This window comes from Trichechus manatus, unplaced genomic scaffold (assembly GCF_000243295.1).
Source record: "Trichechus manatus latirostris isolate Lorelei unplaced genomic scaffold, TriManLat1.0 scaffold00110, whole genome shotgun sequence".
NCBI classification, from domain to species: Eukaryota; Metazoa; Chordata; class Mammalia; order Sirenia; family Trichechidae; genus Trichechus; species Trichechus manatus.
In genome coordinates, this window is record NW_004444046.1 from 2,317,874 (window position 1) to 2,345,389 (window position 27,516).

At 39.6% G+C, this 27,516-nt stretch overlaps 1 protein-coding gene across 7 annotated transcripts in view; it reads right to left on the reverse strand.

Moving 5' to 3' along the window:
- Positions 1-447: 447 nt before the first annotated feature.
- The window catches only part of GOLIM4 (golgi integral membrane protein 4), a 116,116-nt gene continuing 89,047 nt past the window's right edge, over positions 448-27,516 (reverse strand). For 2 of the 7 annotated variants that reach the window (XM_023737887.1, XM_023737884.1), the window contains 9 exons: positions 23,374-23,538; positions 20,882-21,214; positions 18,951-19,249; positions 18,050-18,129; positions 16,037-16,146; positions 12,770-12,937; positions 12,370-12,438; positions 3,151-3,231; positions 448-2,550 (listed from right to left, as the gene is read on the reverse strand). In XM_023737887.1, coding sequence (XP_023593655.1) covers positions 2,401-2,550; positions 3,151-3,231; positions 12,370-12,438; positions 12,770-12,937; positions 16,037-16,146; positions 18,050-18,129; positions 18,951-19,249; positions 20,882-21,214; positions 23,374-23,538 — 1,455 coding nt within the window. In that variant the 3' untranslated portion in view covers positions 448-2,400. Of the gene's footprint in view, positions 2,551-3,144; positions 3,232-12,369; positions 12,439-12,769; positions 12,938-16,036; positions 16,147-18,046; positions 18,130-18,950; positions 19,250-20,881; positions 21,215-23,373; positions 23,539-27,516 lie in introns of all 7 variants that reach the window. The other 5 variants (XM_023737885.1, XM_023737881.1, XM_023737882.1 and 2 more) reach the window with 4 other exon arrangements.

Sequence of the window (27,516 nt, forward strand, 5' to 3'; positions counted from 1 at the left end):
AGATGGTTTTCAATCACTCCTGCAAATAACCAGTCATTGCATCTGTACTAGTGTAGCTCTTTGGTGCTCCATTTTACTTGTCCCATATAAGTGTGCCTTTTTTCCCCCTTCCGAGTACGCCACTGGTACCAAAACTTTTGGCTTATTGATTGCACAAAAACTCATGGACTCATTGGCAGGATAAGTAACATTTTATTTCTATTCATCTCATAAATGTAGGTCAGCTCTGGCTCATTAGTTCTCCCTCAAACATCAGTGAGAGGGGCTTTATAAGGTGAGTAGAATGCTCTGCTGCTTTCCAGGGGGGGTATTTCATAAATTTTTATTGTGTATGTGTGTGTTTGTGCACAAGGTCCCCTGTTGGCACAAATGGTTTGTGCCCGATCGCTAACCTAAAGGTTGCTGGTTTGCACCCAGTCAGCAGTACTGTGGAAGAAAAGGCCTGGAGATCTGCCTCCCTTCAGATTACAGCCAGGAAAATCCTATGGAGCAGTTCTACTCCACACACACGGCGCCATGAGTCAGAAATGACCCAACAGCAACTAACAACAACGTGTATGCACACATGATACTCTTACATTTTCTACACCTGTTTCTTTTCTCTTCCCCCAGAACTAGCTCAAATAAAATTTCTCAGCTTTCTTTAGGAAAGGGGAGTGGGGGTATGTGCCAATCCAACAGAGGAGACAAAGAAAGCAGGAGCAGGCTGGGAAAGTTATTTTATAATTCATTAGTATGTATTAGTACCTTTTACAATTATTCTTTTTATTAAAAAGAACTAAAGAATGTTTTAAGATCAGAAACCAATAAGAAGTTGCATATTTTAAAAAGATTTACCACTTGCTTTTTAGGGCTTTATTGGCTATTATCAAGTTTCAATATATTTCAAATAATTAAATACTGCAACTGGGACTTTAAAAATACAAAGTAATTTACCAAAATAATTGTATTCTGAATATTATGTACAATATTATACATTTTACATTACATAAAGGGTTTTTATACATAAAGGTAAGATTTGATTTATGATTATTGAAAAGCCAAACTACACTTGAACAAAACATTCCTATGCATACACACACAATCACTCAACTGGGATAATCAAAACCATACATGAATGTGGTTATTAAAATGTGAAATTGCATTCATACAATAAGGGGAGAAACAAATTTGACTTTATTAATTTGAATGTGATTACAAAACCACATCCATATGAATTATATTACTTTGTTCTCATATATTTAAAAAGCTTTATGGTTATGACTGAGATCTCTCTATTCAAGGGGAATTTTGGGTTTTTAATTTTTTATTGTAGGAATTTATTATAATTCATAATCATTAAAATGCTTATGCACAGGCAAAAAGCAGACCCAATCCCAGCAAATACAAAAGTCATAAGGTTATATCATACCATCGTGTGTATCTTGTATGGTTTCAAAAAATAATCCTATTACGCAGTTTGGTATGCCTTCATATTCATACTCATCATCAAACTGATTATGTGTTGAGGTACAGAGCTTAAAGGGGAAGTATATATTATCGTAGATAACTAAATACTGAAATAAGGAGATCACTGAATGACTTTTACACTGAGAGTGGGTTCTCACGTAGAAAACACCACCCATACACACTAAGTTAGTTTTTAAACAACATGTCAGTCCTTCAAAAAGGTTAATACTCTGATGTGTTTCACCTTGTTTGAACACTGAAATATCTAATCTTCCAGGATACGGCCAAATGAATTTTAGTACTATTTCACTTTTAAATTCATTCCTCTCAAGTAGAACATATATGATTTTAAGTAATCGCTAACATTTTTGTAACTGATCTGAAAAAATCAGAAAAACAATGTCTTCACTCTGCCAAAAAATTCAAAAAATGCCTTTCCAACTGTATGCCACTCTGCATGTGGACCTCGTTCTACAGATACAAACACAGGTGAAAATTCTGTCAGAACCTGGAAAAGTAAGCAATTAGTAAATAGACCTTTCTCCTTAAAGTTTGCACAGCATCTTTCAGTTTCACTGCTTTTATATCCTGCACTTTATCAAAGTCAAACAGAACACTGGGAAACTACCAGATAGAAAGGTAACAATCTGAAACATATACAAAATTGATGTTCTTTCCAACATCTCATAATCTTTGAAAAATGAGATTCAGAGCCTAAGGTTTGCTTTATTGTTTTTCTTCTGCATGTTTAGCTTGAATATAAAAGAAGCTCTAACCTAGGTTATCAAAATATATTCATATAAATGTATGAGTATTTCTAATACAAAAGTTAAAAAAGTCTAAATTCTTCTTTTCTGTAATTAAATATTCTAGAGTTCAGTAGGCAGATTTAGTTTTGAGCAGCTTGAGAAGAACCCCTTGGCTGAGCATTGTCTGTGGGATTGAGCACAACTACATTTCAGCTCTTCGATGTGATTTCTCACCAACAGCAGCCCCATCTTCTTCCTCCTCGTCCTCCTCCTCATAGTGTTCCTCTCGGCCTTTGGGGCGGTTGTCCTCTCGAATGTCTCGCTCTTCTCCATCATTGTTTTTATCATCAACCTTAAAAGACAGAAGAAAAACTAGGTAAGAGAGAGAAAATAGGGTTAATGATATAAACAATTCCCTCTTAAAAAAGGTTTAAAATTATTCATTTATGGCAAAAGGAAACAAGGGACGAAAAATAATCCTATAGACAACAGTGCTCGTCTCTCTTCATCATCACGGTGTCATAACTTTTCCTAATTCTAAGTTGGCCTGTTAAACTCAGTGGCACCTCCAAGATACCATTACCCACTGGTACCTCCGGAGACCTGGTGGTGCAAAGGTTAAGCGCTCAGCTGCTAACTGAAAGGTTGGCAGTTTGAACCCACCCAGCCACTTCACAGGAGAAAGACGTGGCAGTCTGCTCACATAAAGGTTATGGCCTTGGAAACCCTATGGGACAGTTCTACTCTGTCACACAGGGTCGCTATGAGTCGAAAATTGACTCAACAGCACCTAACAATCACCACTACCTCAGAACAAGCAAGTAAGCATTCTTCTACCAAATTATACAAATATAAATATAAAAATATGTATTTATCTTCTACACCTTTTTTGAACACTGAACTGTCATACATACATTCACACATGGAAGATACATATATATCCTACCCATACATTTTCCTTATTTTCACCATAGGTCTCTTCAGCATTATGCTCCAATCCCCTTTTTTTCTCTTCAGTCAAATCTTCCTGAATCTAAAACAAACCAGAGGTACTATGTGACATTTTTATCACCTAAACAATTGCAACAAATTCTGACCTCCAAAAAGTTCACTCAAAGTAGCAGAAACAAAACTAAACTTAAAAAAAATGAAAAAAGATAAAAGTCAAAGGTGTGACTTGTGTATTAGATATGATGAAACGTATGACATACCTACTATAAAAGTCAATGTGACTGATTCTGAATCTAGGAATTTGTGTCTGAATTTCTGATTTCTTTGGATAAGGATTAACACTCCCAAGTATAACACCTGGAGAAATTCAGTTTATAAAGCTAAAAATCCCCCCTTTCCAAGTGGAAAGAACTATGTAAGTCTGAAAGCACTGGTAGATTTTAAGTCCTATGAAGGCAAGAGGCATCTGTTTTACTCAACTCGCTGTCTTCAATACTTCGATGTATACCTGGCACAATTACAATTGTTTAATAAATACTCTGGAATAAATGAGTCAATGAATGAATGAATAAGTAAATTAATGCAAAAAAAAAAAACCCTGCTCTGTAAAGGCACAGAAAATAGACACCACTGCCTATATAACAACCTAAAGCATTTATTTGATAATTAAGAATAAACTTCTCTGGCTAAAATATCTACAAAACAGCATGTGATTATTTCCATTTCTTCATGAAATAGTCCATTACACTGCCTCAAATCCCTGCCTCCCTACAGTGTTCTAACATGACATTGCCCTGTTTTAAGTCGTTTTCCTTTATGTACTCTTTTATTACTGTGTTTTCATTGATCCCAATTATTTATCTCAAAATGCAAATCAAAGAAAATGGCCTAATGGTATTTTTGCTAAACAATCTCTAATGCATATGATCATATAAAATACAGTGTAAAATGCTGTCTAACTTGTTGACTATTTTGAACACCATATTATGTCAGAAGGTTTAAGTCATTTGAATACACTTTTAAAAAGCACTGAATATCAGTTAAGCACAATGTAGTGTCCTGGGATCAAAAGAAAGACTGATCTGTCCTTGGATTGTAGTATGATAGGAATTCTTCTTGAATAACACAAAAAATTACAGAATTTTGGGGGGCATGGTGTGTTAAAAATCTGAAAAATGAGCAAGGAAGGAAAGTATGCAGGTGTTAATTAAGGAGCAAAAACTGACAGGCCATCTCAAGGTGTCCAGCTCAAGTGAACCAGGAATGAACTGCTGTCTCTTAGACCAGCTTTGGAAGGAACCTGGCCTACAGTAGCCTATAAAGGTGATTCTTCAGAGATGCCCTAGACAGAGCCAAGCCTTCACTGACCTCTTCTAACCAGCCATACATGGACACCAAATATATTCTCAGGACTGAGGCACCAAGCATCTTTTGTATTCACATTTTCCTGGTGGATCGAGCTTAAAACACCTTTGTCTCACTTTATGACTCTATCAAGGAGCTCTGGTGGTGCAGTGGTTAAGCACTCACTGCTAACTGAAAGAACCGACCAGCCACTCCAGGGGAGAAAGATGCAGCAGTCGGCTTCTGTAAAGATTTATAGCCTTGGAAACCCAAATGGACAGTTCTACTCTGTCCTATAGGGTCGCTACAAGTTGGAATCGATTCTACAGCAACGGGTTTGTTGGTTTGGTATGGCTCTAGCAGTGGTCCATGACATCTCTTCTGCCCTTAGTCACAAAACCTCATAGTATCACCCCACAGGACACTGGGATGAAAACAACGAAGCACTTATTTTACACTATTTGAAGGTCTGATGAATTGAAACATCATTAAATTACTGAAGTGTCCCTGTTGAACGTGTCATCTATACAGCCTTAATATATGTGTGTGTGTGTGTGTGTGTGAGATGGAGCAGTGGTTAAGTGATATGGCTGCTAACCAAAAGGTCAGCAGTTCAAATCCATCAGCTGCTCCTTGGAAACCGTATGGGACAGTTCTACTCTGTCCTCTAGGGTTGCTATGGGTCAGAATCGACTTGACAGCAACAGGTTTTTTATACAGCCCTAATAATGAAAATAAATTATTAGTGAATACTAAACATGGGTATAGCTGTGGAGGTAGGGGGGAGGAACTGACTTGAAGTTACACAGTATGGTACAGAGAACACGTAACTCAGAGGTTGGCAGATTTTTCCTGTAAAAAGTTAGATACTAAATATTTTTAGCTTTCTGGGCCATAGGGTCTTTGTTGCAACTACTCAACTCTACTGTTGTGGTGTAAAAGCAGCCACAGACGATACGTAAGGCCATGGGCATGCCTGTGTTCCAATAAAACTTTCTTTACAAAACAGGCTGCAGGCCAGTTTGCTCACCCAGATGTAAAATATGAAGTCAGACTCGAACTAACTAGCTATAGAAACAATAAGGTCATTTGTTTTTATTATGAAACATTTCAAACATGCACAAATAATGAAAATAATTCAGTGAAACTCTTATAACCATCACAAAGGTTCAAGAACTCTCTCGATGCTGCCACACTTACATCATCACTTTATTTTTTTTGATGAATTACTTTCAAAGTTTCTAGACATTATGTTATTTTACTACTACGTATCTCAGTGTGCATCTCTAAAAATAACGGACATTTGCTCAGACAGCCATAATGCCATTTCCACACCTGATAAAATTAATAATTTCTTGGTATAATCTAACAGCTAGTCCATTTTCCTGACTGTCTTAAAAATGTCTATTATGGTTGGTTGGTTCTAATCATGATCCATACAAAGGCTTCGTTCTACTCCCCTCTTTCATCCTTAATGCTACTGACTTGTCGTGTAAAAAGACCCACATTCTGGATTTGTTTACTTCTTTGTGGTGTTACTTCACTCATTCATCTAGCCTCTACATTTCCTTTAAATGGAAGTTAGCACTCAGGTTTAACTTAAAAAGTAGGGGTATTTCAGAGGTGGGAGGTGTATATTTCATATTTTCCTCACATTAAAAGACACATCACATTTGTTTGTCCCACTTTTAGTAAGGCTAAAATTGTCCAGCAAGTGCAAACAGTGACAGCCTGAGCCTTTCATAGGAGAGCTCTCCAACCTCCCTTTATTTAGTGATTTCTTCCATTATTTCTTGAATCAATCGTATTAATTAGGGGTCACAAAATGGCGATGGCGACTTTCTACTTATATCATTCCTTCTGCATTTACTAACTTCTATAAAGAAGAACTTGTTCACATTGGCTAGTTACCCTAAGATACAGTCTATACGAGAAAGGCAGGATAAATTCTTGATTCTTTCCTAGTAATTACCAATTTTCAGAGTAAGAGTTGATGGTTCAACTACTTCCAATAGTGTCCAATGAGGAGGAAGAAGAGTTATCATCATCATTATTATCTGCTTGCTTGCTTTCAGAGAATCATTAAAACCCTAGGTCTTTACATATTCAGTATAGTTAAATCACTTATACTATTCTTTTCTATGCTCTCATTCTCCCATCTTTGACTGACAGAAATTCCTTCATATTGGCTCCTGTGACTTTTGATATAACTTACTCAGTCCTTTTCAACTTGTGAAAGACACTGAACCAGTATGATGAGGCTGTTATGGACTGAACTGTGTCCCCCAAAAATGTGTATTAATTTGGCTAGGCCGTAATTCCCAGTATTGTGTGACTGTCCACCATTTTGTCATCTGATGTGATTTTCCTGTGTGTTGTAAATTCTACCTCTATGATGTTAATGAAATGGGATTAGCGGCAGTTATGTCAATGAGGCAGGACTCAATCTACAAGATTAGATTGTGTTTAAACCAATCTCTTTTGAGATACAAAAGACAGAAGCGAGCAGAGAGACATGGGGACCTCATACCACCAGGAAACAAGAGCCAGGAGAATAGCGCGTCCTTCGGACCTGGGGTCCCTGCACTGAGAAGTTCCTCGACCGGGGAAGACTAATGACAAGGACCTTCCCCCAGAGCCGACAGAGAGAGAAAGCCTTCCCCTGAAGCTGGCACTGTGAATTTGGACTTCTAGCCTCCTAAACTGTGAGAGAATAAACTTGTTTGTTGAAGCCATCCATTTGTGGTATTTCTGTTATAGCAGCACTAGATAACTAAGACAGAGGCTTACTTTCCTTATATGTAAAATGAGGATAAAAAACATTATCTTCATTGCCAGGTGACTGTATTTGGGATAATTAAAGGTAATGTCCATCATATGCCTGGTATACTGCTTGACACCAAATAAATCCTCCATTATGGTCACCATGAAAATCAGACCTGCGTGGGTTCTAATCATGGTTCTAACAGGAACAAGCTGTACGGCCTTCAATAATTCAGTTAATCTCTCAACCTCAAATTTCTTATCTGTAAAATAAAGAGGCTGGATAAAAAATCACTGATCTTCAATGTTCTATGTATAGGGAAGAGAGGAGGAGTCACAGACCCTTTTAAGATTCTGATAAGATGCAAATGAGCACAAACACACAGCATTTTACATAGAAGTTTCAAGAAGTTTAGACTTCCCAAAGCTCATCCAGGGCTGCATTTCCTAGGACAGTTTCTCTAAACAGTGTGTCCCTCAAACATCAGCATCAGCTGGGCACTTGTGAAAAATTCTGATTTCTAGGCCCCACCAAAGCCAAGATCAAAATCTCCAAGCGTAACATCTGGTAGAGATTTGTATTTTTCACATGCTCTCCAAGGTGATTCTTAGCCATAGCAAAGACTGAGAACTAGTCCTTTCCCTTGAGTGACAATGGATGCCAGGTCAAGGATGTCTCTGGCTAGTGAAATAATCACCCTTTTACAAAATCTTTGTTTTCTACTCTTAGGATCTACTGTAGAAAATTTACCTTACCAATTGTCAGTAAAATCTGCATTGGGAACCACTGATATAAATTACTCTTTAGGTAATCCGTAAGTGAAAATTTCAGAATTTTCCAGACTTACAGAGAATAGACTGTTAGACACACTTTTTATTTTAGAAGTATTTTCTTCATGTTTGGGGACAAAAGTAATTCAAACTCATCTTAAAGGCATTACTGAAAAGGAACAAAATGATATGGAGTCTTCTAATTGATCTGTAAAATATGGTTAGATTCATAAGCAGAAGCCAAATGTTGTGACAAGGCACACCAATTATGTATTCCACACTCGACATTTAGTACCCTGCTGATGCTGACATAGCACTTTATCAGACATCCCAACACTACTGGTCTGACAGAGACTGGAGAAATCCCATGAGTACAGTCCCCAGACACCCTTTTAACTCAGTACTGAAGTCACTCCTGAGATTCACCCTTCAGCCAAAGATTAGACAGACTCATAAAACAAACAATAACACACTAGCTCAACCATGTATACGAGACTAGATGGGCACACCAGCCCAGGGGCAAGGATGAGAAGGCAGGAGGGGACAGAAAAGCTGGACAAATGGAAATGGGGTACCCACGGTCAAGAAGGGGAGAGTATTGATACATCGCAGGGTTGGCAACCAATGTCACAAAACAATATGTGTATTAACTGGTTAGGTGAGAAACTAATTTGCTCTGTAAACCTTTATCTAAAGCACCAAAAAAACAAAAAACAAAAATTCCAATACTGCTTCTCCTTACTCATTTTTATCCTCTGAAATCTAATGTTTTAGGCATTTTAGAAATGGGCCCTATATGATTTGGCAAAAGTTAATAAATGGCCAAACAAAAAACAAAAACAGATACACTGAGTTTGAAATGGGCTTTGGCTAGCTCTGCCCCTGTAGGTACTAATGCCTTTCTTTTACCCATCAAAGACATTATGGAATGAGGTGGGAACAAGAAAGCTGAGCCCTAAGTAGTCAAAAATGCTAGGCTCTAAAGAGGTGGGCGAAGTGTGCCAAATGAAAGGCCTACAGCAACGTTAGCTATAGCGATGCACACCACTGCTAGCTGAGTAATGTCTACAGGACAGTTTCTGCCATCTGGATTGTTCTTAACATGGTGGTTCACAGGCTGGCAGTCCCACGCAGGTGCGTGTATATGTGGCCACTGAAGGTAGCCATAGAAACTTATGCTGCACTCTCCCACGTGTTCAGCTCAATCTGTTTTCAGTTAATTGGGGAAACTGAGGCACTCATATTTTTCAAGCAGTCATTTAATCATGTATATCTTTTTTGTACATTTAAATAATTTTAAAGTGCAGCTAGTACTTTTTGGCAATGTCATAACTTGCCTGTTTGCTCATAAATTAGAAAAACCCAAACTAGTTGCTGTTGAGTCAATTCCAATTAATGGTGACCCCGTGTGTGTCAAAGTAGAACTGGGCTCCATAGGGTTTTCAAGACTGTGACCTTTTGGAAGCAGATCACCAGGCCTTTCTTCCAAGGTGCCTCTGGGTGGATTTGAACTGCCAACCTTTGGGTGAGCAGTCGAGCACATAACCGTTTGCACCACCCAGGGAGTCCTTGTTTGCTCATAAACAGATTTAAAAATCTGGAATGTAAGTTAAAAGGAGGATGAGATCACAACATAAACATATTTCTTCCTCACAATTCCAAACAATAAACAAGGAAAGCTGGTTAACAACAGTCATTTTTATGTCTTAGAAGGATAACATTGCTGCACTAAGATTAAAGAAGGAGGGGAGAGTGCAAATTTCCTAACAGTCGCTTGTTCTGAGTCTTTTACTCTCAGAGTTCTAGTCTACAATTTCAGTGAACTGTACCTGTGAACAGGCACAGTCCTGGCAAGACGGAACTTCTCTCTAGGAGCAGATGCTCATAGAAAAAGTTTTCCCTGTGGGATGGAGGGGAGGGGAACTGATGGCAGCAGTGGCCCTTACTTCCCAGCAGTTAGTTGGAACAATGGGGGGTACTCTGAGATTTAATGGAGATAAAAATAATACAGTTACGTGGCATTTTACGGTTTTCAGAGTGATTCCATTAATGTTGTTTCATACATATACATTTAAGAGAACAACACAATACCTGTTCTCACACACTAAAAAAACAAAAAAACCCAAACCCATTGCCGTCAAGTTGATTCCGACTCATAGCGACCCTATAGAACAGAGTAGAACTCCCCCATACGGCTTTGAAGCAGCAGCTGGTGGATTCGAACTGCCGACCCTTTGGTTAGCAGCTGAGCTTTTAACCACTGCGCCACCAGGGCTCCTCTCATATACTACGATCCCCTTATTTTTCTCCTTTTGCTGAAGTCTACTGAGAACTTCATATCTAACTATCACTGGTCCTTGAGTGGTATTTGAGAACCACTCTTCTCCTTCCCTCTCAAGTGAAGAACAGGGAACAGTGGAAACGGGGGAAGATCCAATAACTAATCATCTCAGGAACTACCAGAAAAATACAGCACAGTCTGAACAAGGGTCATTCGGGGGCAGAGTGGAAAGCTACGCAGTGCAGAATCAAAGCATGAGGGTCTTCCGCTGAGAGCCCACGGCAACAGTTCTAAATGAAAGGGGCGTGGCAGCTTGGAGTCCACGCAAGAGGGGATTAGAAAGCAGGGACACAGATGCCACACCCAGGAATTCTGGGCAGGGAATTAGAAAAAAGGAATTAGGGCCCAAGGCTAGGTATACAGAGAGAGAAAACGGGCCGTGGTCAGTTCACCAGACCTGAAGAGAGATGAGGAGCGACCGAGTGAGTGGCTGCCTAGAACGAGACCCTCACCGGTAAAAGCAACTTCCTCTGCTTTTTCACAATTTTCCTTGTCTGCCTTTTCTTTCTATCCCTGTTCTCTCTGGAACTCGAGATTTCTCTCTCCACCTTAACTGATGGTAATACAGAAGTGAACAATAATCAGTATTTACTGTTTAAAATTTTGTTTACCCTTCTGAGATTTTAAAAAGAAACCAAGGTGAACCCTTTATATTTTAATCCCATAAAGATTCCTGGCATCTGATATAACGAAGCAAAATAATATTAGTAGAGACGTCCTGCTACAAGAGAAGCCTAGATGAGTATCTTCGTCTTGCCAAATGTCTTAATATTCAAGGTTGCTAGTTCTCTAACACTCTCTTCGGATAAGACAGCTCAGGATCCTGACTAAAATGAACACCAGGATGAGAAAAGCGAAAGAGTAAAAACATCCCACGTGACTAGAGATGTTGCCAATGGTCGTAAAGAACTACATCCTTTCCTGTTTTCCTGGGCTAAGCACAAATTTCAGCATTAGCTCTGAAAAGCTGGCAAATGCCGTGAGAACGAGGAGACCTAGCCAAGGGAAGCAGGGGTGTGAGCACACGCATCCGGAGCAGGCTCTTCAGTGCTGGGGAGAGTTTGTCCAGGATGCCATTCGTCCATCCTCTCGTGCAGTTCTCTCATGGCCAAAGCCACATGTTTGTAAGGCAGCTGGCTGAGAAGTGGCTATGAGTCAGGCTTTAATTTTTTTTAATCTGAGAAACACCAACTGGTCCACAAAGAGACTAAACACAGGGCTTTGACCACATTCCTGTCATATTCCCGAGTGCTGAGCTTCAGCAGTCCTCACGCTGGAGTGCTGTGGCTAAACTGGTAGGTTAACAAGCAGCATTCATCAATCAACTACATGAATGTGGCACTAACGTAGAGGCTGCATAAAATCTAATATTCTCAAAGTTTACAATAAACAGCAAAATTAAAATGACAAGTTAAGGAATTCTATCCAAATGCGTTTCATTCAACTGAGCTCCTCACATATTTTTCCTTTTTCTTTATTGTTAAATTTGCATTAAGATACTGAAGTCTTATCAGAGAAGGGGGCAAAAGGAGTGACAGAACAATTTACAAAACTGTTTGCAGGGCGTTAAGTCTATTCCAATGAATATTATGGGGTACCTGTGAGGCAGACAAAAGTTACAAGGGTTAGGCCAGACTCCCTCAACATACAGAGCTCTGTCCTTTTCTCTTTTACGAGGGGAAGAGACAGGAGAAAATATTCTTACAAAAGATCACATAAATCTAAATACATGATTCCTGGAAAGTCAAATGTGTTCTTAACTCAGAATTTCCAGTGAGAACCAAATAGACAGATTCTGTTCCCCTGTTTCTGTTATCTTCTAACAGATGTCTCCACTGCCACGGTGTATTTCCTCTTCAAACCACCTTTTTTATCCTGCTTAGGTCTTACTGAACATTTCTATACAAGGCATGTCAAAGACAATGCTGCTGAGGTGGGCTTTATAAATAAGGTTAGTGTGAGAGACCAATTTGATCAGAATCCTGTATTAAATCTTCCTACCTCTTCTTCTCCCTCTTCCTGGTACTGTTCATCAACATTATCTTCCTGCTGGTCAGGATTTCCTGCCATCTGTTGAAACAAAAGGAGAGACTCATGTTACTGTATATTGGAGATGGGTTTCACAGTGTTCTAAGACAAAGAGCAAGCATGCCACCATGACAGTGCACTATGAATGCATCAGTGGCCCGGAAATGATGAACAATCATTTACAACACAAAGCCCAGGACATCCATTGCCATCTCTCTCGCAGGGCAGGCGTATCATTTCCTATAATGGCCTAGAAACCAACCAAAGTGGCAAACTTTCTGTCAACGTAGGTTATGACTAGCCTTTTACAAAAACCAGAAGCTTATTAAAATACCCAGGTTAAAAATCACCCTCCATAGAGGCATCTGCTTACCACCAAATGCTCCTCCATCTCTGCATTCTCTGGCTTTTGATTACTTTGTTTTTGCTCCTCATTTTCATCTGGCACGTTTTCTTCTCTCACTTGCTCCGCCTCCTCAAATTCATCTTCACCTTGATTATTAGGGTCGTCTGCTGGGTTTATATCCTCTACAGCTGCTCTCTGTAAAATTTTGATAAAAAGTGACCCCCAACTTCAAAACCTAGGATCAAGTTTAATTTCATTTGAAAGGCCACACTGTCCTTCCCTGGATCGTTCAGCTCTATCCTCGCCAAGACTCACAAGTATCCAATCCTCCCATTGTCAAAAGATAGAAATCCTGGTTTTTCAGAGGTTTATGAATCAGAATGAAGTACAAACAGCACTTATCTTCTGCAAGTGATTCCAAAATCATTCTCAAACCTTACCATCACAAGTAATGTAAGCACAACTGAATAGACAATAAGAAAAACAGCTGACAAAAACCACAAGACCAGGTGGGAGGAAAAACAAAACAAATTAAAATGGGATAATCTAGCTGGGAAAATGATAACACCTCTCACCGGTATGCTGATTTTTATACAAACTTTCCTTTCCAAGCAATTTTTAATGTGTAAGTGGGTGAAAAATGGAGGCCTAGGGTGATGCAAACAGTTAACACGCCTGGCTGCTAAACAAAAAAAGCCTGGTGGTTCAATTCCACCCAGAGGTGCCTCAGAAGAAAGGCCTGGTGATCCACTTCCAAAAAATCAGCCACTGAAAATCCTGTGGAGCACAATTCTACTCTGACATGGGGTTGCCATGAGTCAGAGTCACCTTGACGGCAACTGGTTTTGTTTTTGATTTTTTTTTTTGGGGGGGGGTGGGGGGAATGAAAAGTAGTTGAAAGGAAAGAAGGCCCACACCAGAAAGGATACAAGAAGAGGGCTTAAAAAGGAGACAAGATGAGAAGAAGGCTAACTCAAAAGTAAATGATCGATTTCTCGTGTAGATCAAAGCTTTTTATAACAAACACTACCATGAATCTGAAAGGCGCTGCACTGGTAAGGGACAGGAGGGAAAAGAACTGAGCTAATCCAATCTTTGCAAATGTATTTCTTTAAAAAATACCCCCTCCGACTCACCCTGCATCCCAAGTAGTTCTAGCATATTGTGTTCAAAAAATGCCCTTCGCATTTTCAACTTTAGAATTTTCTCAGTTTTCCACTTTAGCTCCCAAAGCACCTTTTGAGATAACACACTTCCCTCATAAAGATTTAGAATTTTCGAGACTGAGATGGGTAGAAATGTTGATGCTTGTGTGAGCTCCCTAATCTCTCCAGTGTCACGAATAGGACACTTACTGAAGCGTCACGTTTCCGGGAGATGGAGCAGCCACAGAGAAGAATTTAGTTTCTATGGGTGTTCTCTGGACAACAAAGTTCTTCTTCAATTCACTTAAGAGCCTTGAACATGTTCAAGAGCTGACTGTAATCTCAGCTGATCTATTATCTGCACATCCCTGGCCCTGTACTTCATTCAAGTGCAAATGGCACTTCCCTGGGAATGTGGAGAGTGACAAATCATCAGCTTCACACGAAGCTCTAATTTCTCTACAATCTCTTATCGTATGGATTTCTTTTTGTGTTTTACCAATAACTTGCTTGGAAATATAAGAAATATTAATATGTTCTCTTCAGAAAAAAAACTATCAAACATGTTTTGCAAAAGGCTTAAATTTTCACAGAAGTTCATGAAAATATATACCCTAACTCCAACCCCAACCAATAAATAAAGAGTAACAGGCACAGTTAGTAAATTCAAATAAAATAGTTAAGAAGAAATGAAGAGAAGGACAGATGGGGCTGACAATTTCTAATTAAAAGAAGGCATGGTCGAAAAAGGCCAGTGTTTCCTGGTGTGTCCCCAGAACAAGTCAGCAGCAGACAGGAGAGTAAAGGATTCAGCAGGTAAGTAATACAGCACTATACAGCTGCACACAGCACTTCCCAACCTTTAGCGGCTGGAGTGCTCTTCCTCCCCCACCACCTTTCATCCCTTCTCACGCACCACACTCACAGACTTTTGCACACTCTCTTGCTTTCTTGCTCTCTCATTGATTCTTTCTTGCTCTCTCACTTTTGTTCATTCCTGAAAATATTCCAGAGCTAGCATTCTGTGGAGCAGGCAGGTATGTTGTTACATCTCAGTGCACATTAATTGGGGAAAACTGTTGGCATGAAGGTTGGTTAAGTAGCCATCAGAAGACTTTCTCAACGACTATCAAGGAAGGCTATGGGCCCATCAGTTAAGCGCTCCACTGCTAACTGAAAGGCTGGTGGTTCAAACCTACCCAGTGACTCCAGGCAAGAAATACCTGGTGATCTGTTCCATAAAGATTACAGCCTAGAAAACCCTCTGGGACAGTTCCACTCTGTCACATGGGATCCATATGAGTTGGAATCAACTCCATGGCACTCAACAACAACAACATAGGTCCACTGAATCCATATAAACAGGAGTTATAATAATAGCATAGACTGAAATTTAAATACATAGTGGTTGATTTATCAGCAAAAATGACAGGAGAGCAAAAGTGAGTTGTAAAAACCATCCACGTATAAGTTCAAGAACACACAGTCTCTCAATATTTGCTTGCCTTATTTGCAGACAGGGCCAAGGCCCTGGACTGCCCAGCTGAACAGGTTATTTTTTGGTAAACACAAAGAACATTCCTGGCTATTAGGTCTCTACCTATTTACATTCTAGATTTTCTGTAACATCATGGTATCTTAGCAACTCTTCATTTCTCAAACCACACTTCCTTATTCATGTATTTATTAAAATGCCACCGTACTGCTAGGAGATTACAGAAAGTCACACACACATATAAAGTCCCAGAAGACTGCGGAACACACTGGAGAAAGGTGCATTTCCTTTCTCTCGTCCCCTCTCCAACTCCCACACTTGCTTTTTCTCCATCATTCAGAGTTACTAAGTATTTCAATGCCTCTCAGTTTTGCTTTTGGCAGTTTTATTTTTCCCAATCTAAAAGCCCTCTGAGGGACAATTTTTTGATGTTTTCCTAGAGTAATCTTTAACCCATTCCTATCACACATACACACATCATGGTTTATAGTCAACAACATTACTTGTGTCGTATACTTATGCAAGCCGCCTTCTTTCTGTACTGATGAAACCACAGACATATCTGGAGCTAGAGGTATGGTGTGAGCAATCTTGCACGTTTCCTTTCCGCCTCATAAGTTTCCAAGTGTTATGATCAGAAGATAGTAGACTTACATCTGCCTCAGATTCTGGGTTATCTTCTCGAGGCCTTTGTTCTCGAGGTTCATGTCCATTATCTGTGTCTTCTTCTGCTTCACCTTGGTGCTGGTTGTCTCTTTCATAGGCTAGAAAAGCAAAGAAACTAAAATCAGCCCAATATGAGTCGAGCAGGAATCTTCCTTCCAACTCAAAAAAACCCCACCAGTGCCCCTTCCTAGAGACCACGTCACCCAGTCTCTCCCCTATCCAGACTAACTCAACATAGGGCATTATGTCTCAGCTTTGCTGAATAAAACTATATCCTTTTTCCAGACTTTGAGTCTAAAGAGATAGTGTGGGTGAGTGACACCATTCTAACCGTCTCAAATAAAGTCAATAACAGAGATGGCATTTTTTTTTTTTTTTGCCCCTATTGTGCAAAAAGCAAGAACAATAAGAACTTTTTTTTGATAAAAGAAAGCCCAGTCAGTTGGACATTGCTAAAATTACCAACTAATGTTTGGTAAAATCAGAGGAAATAACAAGGTATCAAAAGAAGAAACTGATCATGTTTCAGGAAACGAAAGAACAACCCCATCTGTACAGCTCAAAAACAAATACGATCCATCTGTGTTCTCTGATGTGGAAATGATGGTGACAGCCACAAGCGACAGATACCACACATTTACACTCACGCAGGCATTTACTTCTTTTTGGGAAAAAAATGTTTAGATAAAGAGAATTTTAAGAGTATATAGAGAAGAACAAATAACTTTTTAAAATAAGTGAGACGTAAGGGGAAAGGTTAAATATGTAGACAGTAGCTACCCTACGGAAAATAAACACGTGGGTAACTCGCTATCAAGTTTCAAGAACACAGAGGGATTTATTAAATAAGGAAGGGAACAAACCATTCTCTAGTCTTACTGATAATGAACAAAAGAGCTTAAGGTGCCACACGGGGAATATAAGGAAAACAATTTCTTGACTCTAAGGGCTATAAAATATCAGAACAAGCTATTGAGCGAGTTTATGTAATCATCTTCCTCTAGACTCTTTAGAAGAGAACGCATATGTGTTAGTGTTGCCAGAGAGACAGTTAATTTCTAGTTTTAAGACCACAGTAAGCAACAGCTGATAAATTACATACTACCAGGAGATGTTCACAATAAATCAAAGTTACTATTGACTTAAGTTGAAACATTTTAACACAATGATCTAAATGCTTCCAAGGTAAGGATAAAATGTAGAAGTTTCCTAAACCATAAAAGTCCAACGATAATTTGCCAGAAATAATTACTTAGTATACACAAAACTTAAACTATGGGGAAAACTTTAGGAAACAGATTATCTTAGATAATTTTGGCTACCAGTGAGTACTGTTTGGGGAATTAAGAAAAACATGCAACAACTAAAGACATATGATTCACAAATCTGCCTTGCACTTACCCAAGTATGCATATAGCTCGTTGACACTGTATAGTATTACTGCCATGGATTGAATTGTGTCCCCCAAAAATATCCGTCAACTTGGCTAAGTCATGATTCCCAGTATTGTGTGATTGTCCACCATTCTGTCATCTGATGTGATTTTTCTACGTGTTGTAAATCCTATCTATGATGCTAATGAGATGGGACTGGCGGCAGTTATACTGACTCAATCTACAAGATTAATCTACAATTTAAGCCAATCTCTTTTGAGATATAAAAGGAAGAAGTGAGCAGAGAGACAAAGAGACCTCATATCACCAAGAAAGCAATGCCAGGCGCAGAGCGCATCCTTTGGACCTGAGGTTCCTTCAGAGGGAAGCTCCTAGACCAAGGGAAGATTGATTATAAGGACCTTCTCCCAGAGCTGACAGAGACAGAAAGCCTTCCTCTGGAGCTGGTGCCCTGAATTTGGACTTCTAGCCTACTAGACTGTGAGAGAATAAATTTCTCTTTGTTAAAGCCGTCCACTTGTGGTATTTCTGTTATAGCAACACTAGATGACTAAGACAATTACCAAGTAAATTTACTAAACACTCATCATCTAAGAACTCTCACCACCTCCTTCCTCTTCTTGGATGCCCTGGTCCTCTGCTCCCTGAACAATATCATTATCCATAGCATCATAGTGAGCTTGTTGCCTGTAAGGGACACAAACATTAGAAATTCAGTGACACAAATTAAGTGGCACAGTTCTGCATAGGTCATTTATTTTTAAAGTAGTGATAAGCAAGATATTTTTAACATTTTTTAAAAAGCCATGAAAAAAAAATTTTTTTAAATGTACACCAAACCAAAAACCCTCTGCCGTCAAGTGGATTCTGACTTATAGCGACCCTACAGGACAGAGTAGAACTGTCCCACAGGGTTTCCAAGGAGTGGCTGCTGGATTCAAACTGCTGACCTTTTGGTTAGCAGCATAGCTCTTAACCACTGTGCCACTAGGCATCCATATTATACATATATGTAACGTATAATACATATTACCACTACCCATTGCTGTGGAGTCAATTCCAACTGATAGCGACTCTACAGGACAGAGGAGAACTGCCCCCATAGAGTTTCTAAGGAGCGCCTGGTGGATTCGAACTTCTGACCTTCCAGTTAGCAGCTGAGCACTTAAGCACTGAGCCACCAAGGCTCCATACACAATTGGGTACAATAAAGATTCCATATACACTTTCAAAGGTTACCTTAAAAAGATTACACATCTTCCAAACAACAAAATAAAGTTAGCACAAAGCCTGTCAGGTTATATTCTGAAACCTAAACTATAATTTTTAAGCAGAAAAAATATTTTTAAAATTAATATTTGGCATTTAATTCTCAAGAAGTACTACCTTGCCTACATGAGCAATATGAGCCCCTCAAGTTCAAGGATGACAAACACACAAAGCTGTTTTGACTCTGCTTATGAAAACGAGATGAGGGCCATCTAAGCCCATCAGGAGGGGGAAGCTACCGTAACCGCTCCTGGCGCTGCTGCTGGCCCTCCTCACGCTTGGCCTGCCTCTGCCGGGACAGCTCTCTCTCCCGAAGCTGCTGCTGCTGCTGCTGATTCTGCTGCTGCTGATTCTGCTGCTGCTGCTGCTGCTGGCGCTGCCATAACAGGTGTCCCTGCAGCCTCTGCTGGTGCAAAGCTTCCTGCCGTTCTCTCAGCCGCTGGGCCTCCTCCGCCTGCCTGGCTGCCAGTCTCTGCTGTTCTAACTGCTCCTCAAATGGTGATTGCAATTTGGTAACTGGTTTGGCGGAAGGATACACCTGGGGAAAAAGTGCGTTGGTTCTGAGCAAGAGTAGTCAGCTCCTCTAGGTTATCCATAAATTCATTTGCTTCTCGTGAAAAACTCGGAAGGCATAAAGTCCAAGGTCAACCAGCACCAGTACTCCTATTTCCGAACTTTCTCTACATTGCCCCTTGCTTCTTCTTGCAACTGAGCTCGTCGATTTGCTGGCGTGTGGCAGATTTTCAATGTGCTGCCTCTCAAATGAAACAGGGAGCACAACAGAAGGAATGTTTCAAACCTTATTTAAATTTATGTTCAAAAGGCTCTGATAGAAGTGGACACTTGATAACCTCACACTAATTGGGGAAATCTGTGAGCTGAAGCTCTAAGGCTTTTCCATGGAAAGTTAAAGACCTACGAATGATAATCAACTCCAGTAATGTATACATATCAACCTCTGACTAAGTACAACCAAAAAAAAAAGTGTCAAATTCCAGACTGGGGTGGGAAAGTGGGGAGTCAATTTTCTTCAAAGAAATGAAGAATGAGTAAGAAGATAGAGCGCATCTTCTGATTACAGGATAATCCGGTACAGGAATTCTTAATGAAACTTTGCTTTCCAGCTGAGCTACCCACCTCCCCCAAACACAGCACAGACAATTCCCAAAAAAGGAAAGAGAGTAGACAGTTGAGGGGAATTAAACCTAGTGGGGAATTACATTTGAAGAAGGCTGTGAGGGACACCAGCCTGGGAGAGGCTTCTCCATGCTAAGTTTGCAACTATGTAAAAATACAACTACAGAGGCCTTCATGCCTGCCCAGCCTAAAGTTCTAAGCAGCTTGAAGTTTCAGAAAGTTTGAGGCCAAACAGAACTTCAAAGTTATAAGTAAAAGGTGATCAGTATCTGTGTACAAGCCAGGTAACCTACTGTTGGGTAACAGTTTCGAGATAATGAAAGAAAGGTACCTAACTGCATTCAGTGTCGGTTAATACTTTAAGCTCTTTTAAAGTATCATTTATAATAATGACAGCTGTTTTTGTAAGAAATGGCAAGTCTAACTTACATGAGAGGGGGCTGTTCAGTAAACAGAGGGCCTGTGCAGACTGGTTAAACATACTCACCTGGTGGAGTATCCCTAAAATAAGATCAGCTTTTTGATAATCGAATAAGAACCTTGAAGGTGAACGTGCAAAAGCCAATATATAATTTGACAGTAAATGGATCAGGGAGAAAAGGACTTTTGATCACAGAAAATGAGACTTTTCTCGGCCTTGAGATGCCCATGAGGCTTGAGCACATACTGGGAAGGTGCCCAACCAGGTGCTCACCTATTCTCCTACCCACTTAGAGGCCTGTGAGGATGACTCTCCCTTACTATGCACTACTGACCAAGAGAAGAAGCTATACATACACTAACACCTCTTTCTCTTTTCCTCCATCAACTTATGTAAGTGCTGCGTTCTAATTTTTCCATAGTTATGTTAATAACATTATAATAGAAAACTTAAGTATGCGTACCTGACATTTAATGAAATAACTCAAATTTTTATTTTAGAGATTGTCATAGATGGGTTTTTTTTCCCTTTAATATTTGAAAATTAAGCCACATCCCCTATCCCAACCAGCAAAGCACAAGTCCAGCAGATTTGAAGTGGAGGACCTTGTACCTCAGCATGAGCATGCCCTTCTAGACGGTTGGCTTCTTCTTTTTGTTCCTGCTGTTCCTTCCACTCCTGATCCTGCTCCTCCGGCGATGGATCGTGTTCCTCCTCCAGATGTTCCGCCTGCCCGACCTGCTCCATTTCCTCTTCTTCAAGCGCCTTTCTATGCTCCTCCTCCACTTGACGCTCCTCAGGTTCTCTGGGTTCTGCTTCTTGTTGGTTCAGCTCTGCTGGAGCCTGAATTTCTGGCCCCTTCTGTGTAGGAGGATAAGGCTGCGTGTCTTCTGTTCTTCCAGGAACTGCTTCATGCTTCTGCCCCTCATCAATATTTCGAGACACCTAGGCCAAGAACATTACTGGAAATGACACTCCTCTATTCAAAAGTAGTGACATAATTTCTTTGTCACAGTGTCTATGGGTCTACAAGACAAGCAAACTACTGAAGTCTAGAAATGCATAGCCCTGACTTAAAAATACAGCTGCAATGGAGTCATTTAACTCTTCTCATTGCATAACCTCACCTACAAAACAGAGATAATATAAACAAAATTTCATCTCAAAAGAATACAGTTAAGTAACATGCAATGTAAAAGCTGTAAATGATTATGTCTCAGAAGTAACCCTTCCCGCAAAAGTAATCTAACTCCTGTTTTCCGTTAGAATGAAAAGGGGAAAAACCCTCAAACTTTAAGAGATCAAATAATTATGTAATTTTCCTCACTATAAATTTTGTTTTCAATAATTACTGAAAAGAATAAGAGGGCAAGTTGGCATTATTTTTTATTAGCTCGGCTTGCTAATAAAAAAGAGTATCATCATACATAAACATCCATGTTACTTAAAAATAATGTCCATTAGGCAAGCTACAATAAAACATTTCTTCACAAATCAGAGGGAGCCTTTTATAAATATTTTGTATTGTTAATACAGAAATCTCTGAACACAAAAAAGAAAGGTCTTTTTTAAGACCTAAAATTGGTTGACTGAAATCAGTTTTCCCTACAAGTTTCAAAGATCTCTATATGATCTTCATTACTTAAAAAGAGGGGGAGAAAAAGAGACGATATAGCATCAGTAGGAAAATATGTCACCCCTTTCCCTCTTAACCTTCTTTATCAGAAAAATAGCTTCTTTCATCAGATTGCTCTCCTATAACTGAAATAAATGTGAAGCTTCTAGTATTAAATTAGCAGAAATATAGTTGTCAAACTGGAGGAACTGGATTGTGTAAATAATAAACTGAAAAAAAAATCCTTTCTTAGACATCTGAGGACAACTTTTGGAGCTACACACTATAGCAACATCCTTGCCATACCTGGCAAGTATGACATAACACTGTCCTGGCTTTAGACGAAATCTTAGTTCTCTAAAGGGCTCTGAGTGCTTTCAAACAGCTGCCATTTATCTTCACAACATCCTTGTGAGGAAGGTTACAGCAGATAACTACCATCTCCACCTCCCAGATGGAAAAATGGAAGCTCTGAGTCATTAAAAGATTAATCCAGTAACTGGGAGTCAAATCAGGGCGGAGAATAGAACCAATTCACAGGCTAGGAATCCGGTCATGTTTTCTTAAGTTAGTAGTAACAGAAGACCCAGAAAAAGAACAAGAGTCCATGAAACACTGACCGTGTCTGTGAAGGCATGCTCCCACAGACTGAGGACACTCATAGATGAAGTCCCCTGAACATAAACTTAATTATTTCCATAAGATGGCAACTCAAGGGCAGGTCTTCTCAAATATTTATTGTTAAAACCAACTCTGTCAAGGGGAAAGATAATCATACTTCCCACTTTTCTTATACAAGTGACTGCAAAAATAACTTTGTAAGAGTTAATAAAGGTGACACTATTTTAAATGTCCCACTTATGAGATATACTTAAGCAAGACTTGATTTACACGAAGAACAAGAATACAAAAAAGTGGATTATGAGACTAGCACTCATACCTACTGTAGTTTTATAAAGGCCTTTTTATATAAACTTTGATGTGTTCTATATGGACTTAGCACTGCACCAAGTTGAAATATATTATCTACTTTAATACTTGAGTGGGCTGACTGTACATAACATACTCATGATCATTTAACCTTCTTACCCTACCAAAAAGCCCAAATCAAAACAAACAAATAAAAAACCTTAAAAATCCAGGCACTGCAGCTCTTAAGACAAATAAACCTAATGAATAAAGACACAAAACCAGTAGTAGAGTCTTTCTCAGAAAATACTCTATCAGTGGTTCTCAAAGTGTGCTCCCTGACCAGCTGAGCCACATACAAATGCAAATTCTCAGGCCTCACTCCAAACCACTTCAATTGGAAACTCTCCGGCTAGTCCAGCAATCTGTGTTTTAACAATCCTTGCTGGGGCACTAATACCTGCCATAATTTGAGAACCACTGCTCTGCAGGAAGGGTGGGCAAGACTGGGAGCAGTTCACCTGATGTCAGCTTGACAGAGACAGGGACCTAGCCAGAGATTACAGTTCACGCCTCTTACCTCCTGTTGCTGTTGCTCTTCGGTCAGTTTCTCTTTTGTGCTATAACCTTGCGGAGAATGTGCTGCTGCTGGGGGAACAGTTTGCTCCTGTGCTCGTTCAGGTTTTCGAAAGCTTGGAATCCTATTCAGAGTGTCTTTCAGTTGTTTATATTCTGCAACTTGAGTCTGCATATAAATTGCATATTTGGATGCAAATTGCACAATTTGAAGAGAAAAAAGATGTCATTCATAGATAAGTATTTGGGCTTACTGGAACACTAAACAAAAATATTGTACCTAAATACCAGTTAAGAGGAATATGCAGATTGTTCCCATGCATTAGCTCTTCTTACTCTGACATGCTTAACCATTTTTGAGCACATGCAAATTGGAATTAAAGTTAAAGGAAACAGAGAAAAATATGTAAAACAGATGTTAGTTTCCCATGCTGCATTAAAAAAAGTCAAAATTTTATAAATGACTTTCTAATATAGACATCATTATTAAAAGACAACTATGCAACCAATGTTTCATAGCATTAAAAAACCTGTTAAAAACTCACACAATGATACAAGCGCATATATCTTTTCCTAATATGAGAATGTTTTTTCAGTGGGAAAGAATCATAGGTTTAAAATTACATATATATATCTCCATCACTCAGGCCATCCCCCTCCTCCAACTTGTGCTCCCTTGTGCTTACTGCCCAGAACTGTACTGCACTTTGCAGTTTTGGAAAGCAGTGGCATAGGAGTGAAATGAAGCTGGATTTTTAGTCCTCAGTCCTGTGTGTCCTTTCTTCTAAACCGACAAAGCCATTAACATAGATATAGGACTGAAATAAGCTCATATAAGTGTGTGTGTGTGTTTATGTGTGTGTGTAATGTTTTTTAATAAAAGGAAATATACTTAGTTCAAGGAGCCCTGGTGGCACAGTGGTTAAAGCGCTTGGCTGCTAACCAAAAGGTTGGCGGTTCAAACCCACCAGCAACTCTGGGAAAAAGATGTGGCAGTCTGCTTCCACAAAGATTATAGCCTTGGAAACTCTATGGAGCAGTTCTACTCTGTCCTATAGGGTCCCTGAGCTGGAACTGACTGGACAGCAACGGGTTTGGTATACTGTTTTCCTAGAAAAGAAATGCTGTCTGTGTAAACCCACACTTAGAGACGCACATACTTAAGAACACAGTAATCTTTTTCTAAACAAGCGAAGCTTCCCAGACAGGGTTGCCTCCCACGGTGTGCACAGCAAAGAGGGTGAGTGGAGGCTGAAATCTAACCAGGGCTCCAGCTGCCAAAGCCATGCACCTGGGCTCAGCACTCTTCCATCCCTAAGGAAGAGGCACCATTTTGCCTTTTTTTAATTCAGGAGAAAGTGAAGAAGTCTGCTATAAAGATGCCCAGAAGTGATGCCTTGTTATGATTCATACGAAGGTGCGCCATGTGGCCAGCAGTTGTCCTCGTTCCAAAAGTCTATCAAAACATTTGCAAATCAACTTTGGAAGTCAAAGAACAAAAAAAAAAAAAAAGACATCCACATAGAGATGCTGTTAATATTTTAAGATGCATATGGAAGATACATAAACCTTTCTTCTCTCTCCCCGCAGAGAGCCTTTGAAGGCAGGAATGGTGTGGTTCTCAAATATTAGTGCGCATTAAGAATCATGTAAAGATCATGACAAATTCAGGTTCCTGGCCCCTCACTCTAGAAATTATGATTCAATAGGTCTGGGGAAAGACCCAGGTAACTATGAGGCAGGTAAGTCTCAAAAACACTAGCTTAAGAGTTAAGAGTAACTTTGATGTCAGGCTGACCTGAGACTCAAGCTCAGCTCTGGTTGGGCTAGTTACTTCACTTCCTTTAGCCTCGGTTTATTTAGTTATAAAAGGGTGCCATGTTATATAACTCATGGGGTTGTGAGAATTAAGTAAGATTCTGTGCATAAAGTTCTTATGGTGACCCCTGACAAACTGTAAACTCTCATATTCTATTCATGTCCCTTCCCTCCCCATCAACTATATTTAAAAATCAGCTTCTCAGAAAAGATTCTCATAAGATGCTTTACATGAGAAGTATAGATGCCGAAATAACATTTGTTTTCTAAGGAGATCTGGGGAAAGTGTTTTAGTATGGGGACTGAGAGTAGGGCTCTAATTAACTATTGGCACATAGTTCTGGCATAACTTAAAAAAAAACAGAAAGGCAGGACAAATTTGTAGCCACCTCCCAAAAGAGTAAAAAAGATTAATTTAAAGAAATATAAAACTATATATAAGTTAAGCTAAAAAAAAAAAAAAAAAAACTCCTATTATAAAACCCTGTCAGTAATACTCCCAGTGTGCTGGGTTTGGTCATTAAATGAACTATTTTACGTACGGTTCTATGATTTTCAAATTGTTCCTTAGTCTAATATTTATGGCTATTACAGTGGAGTCAATTCAGTTTGTTTTGGTAACACTTGGCCACATCTTACAGTATGAAGAACAGCCTCATATAAAATCAAGCATTTTTATAAAGAAGGATTTGAATAAAATAATGTCCTTTAAAGTCAATTTAACTTATACACATGAAAAACATTACCACAGTTATAGTTTGGTAGGGAAAGACCAAATCAATGGCTACCCTGAAAGAGGTCCCACAGACACAGATGTTGCAGCCTCTGAGATGATCAGGGCCGGGTAACTAATACCTTTTTAATTTTTAATTTAAAAAAATAATAAGGGACTTCCAGCAAAATGGCGCTCTAGGCAGAAGCACCACGCCATCCCTCTACAGCAAAGATCCAAAAAACTAAGCAGGACAGAGAAAACAACCATCCTGAAACCCTAAAACATCCAATGAAGAGATAAAGAATTTAGCCAAGCACCAAATGAAGTGAGAAAACCGAGAATGGAGAGCGAGGGGAGACTCACGCAGAGGTCCCCTATCAGCTAACGCAGCAGGGATCCACCATCTTGGACTCCTATTGGAGACCAGCAAACAGGGGATACGAGAAAGCAGCTTCACGGAGCTTCCGGCAGGAGTAAAAACAACCGTCTCTCATCTCTCCACTCCAACGGCAAGCTCCCCTAGCATTCTTTTTTGTTTGTTTATATGTCTGTGGCTCCTGTTCCTCTCTCCTCTCTCCCATATCCATCTTACCTCCATACAGAACAATCTCCCTGCTACATCCTGCCTACCTGCACCGTGCGGTTAACATCACACCACCAAGCAGCACAGGCACAGCCTACTGGAACCTGCCCTGCACTGATTACCGACCCAACCAGGAGACTGAAGTAAGTGCCACAAACAACCCATCCCAGTAACTCCTCTTCAGCGAGACCTACCCTGCCGTACCATATCTGAATGACTCACCCCGCCAACTGAAGAAGAAGGTGAAAAGTATTGCGCCCACAGACAAGCAAACAACAAAAAACACACAGCCCGCCTGCTCAGACATAGCCAAATTAAAAAAATAAAAGGGACGAAACAAACAAATCTACAATCGGTAAACAAGAAAAATAACTACTGAATGTCCCGAAGACAGCAGACAATATCAAAACATTTACAAAAACAGGACAGGATGGTTCCAGCAGGCGTTCAAAATAAAACACCAGATGACTTTCTAGTGGAAGAAAAGGCACTAGAACTACCTAATAGGGAATTCAAATCTCTAATACTCAGAATTCTCCAAGAGGGAAAGCAAAAAGCACACAAAAATGAAGAAAAAAATAGACAAATTCATGGAAAATACAAACAAAAAATTGGAAGAATTCAGGAAACTAACGAAGGAACAAAATAGCAAAATAAATTCACAACTAGAAATTATACAAAGACAACAACTAGAAGTCCAAAAGATAAACAAGATTTCAGAAATGGACGGTGTCACAGAAGGGCTGAGAAGCAGATCTGAAACGGTGGAAGACAGGATCAGTAGAATTGAAGACAAACACTTGGATACAACTCTGTTCGAGGAAAACTCAGAAAACAGAACAAACAAAAATGAAGAGACCCTGAGAGTTACATGGGATACAATCAAAAGCAAAAATATGCGAGTGATTGCAGTTCCAGAACAGGGGGAGAAAACAGAAAACACAGAGAGGATCACTGAAGAACTGCTAACAGAAAACTTCCTCAATATCATGAAAGATGAAAAGCTGGCCATCCAAGAAGCTCAATGAACC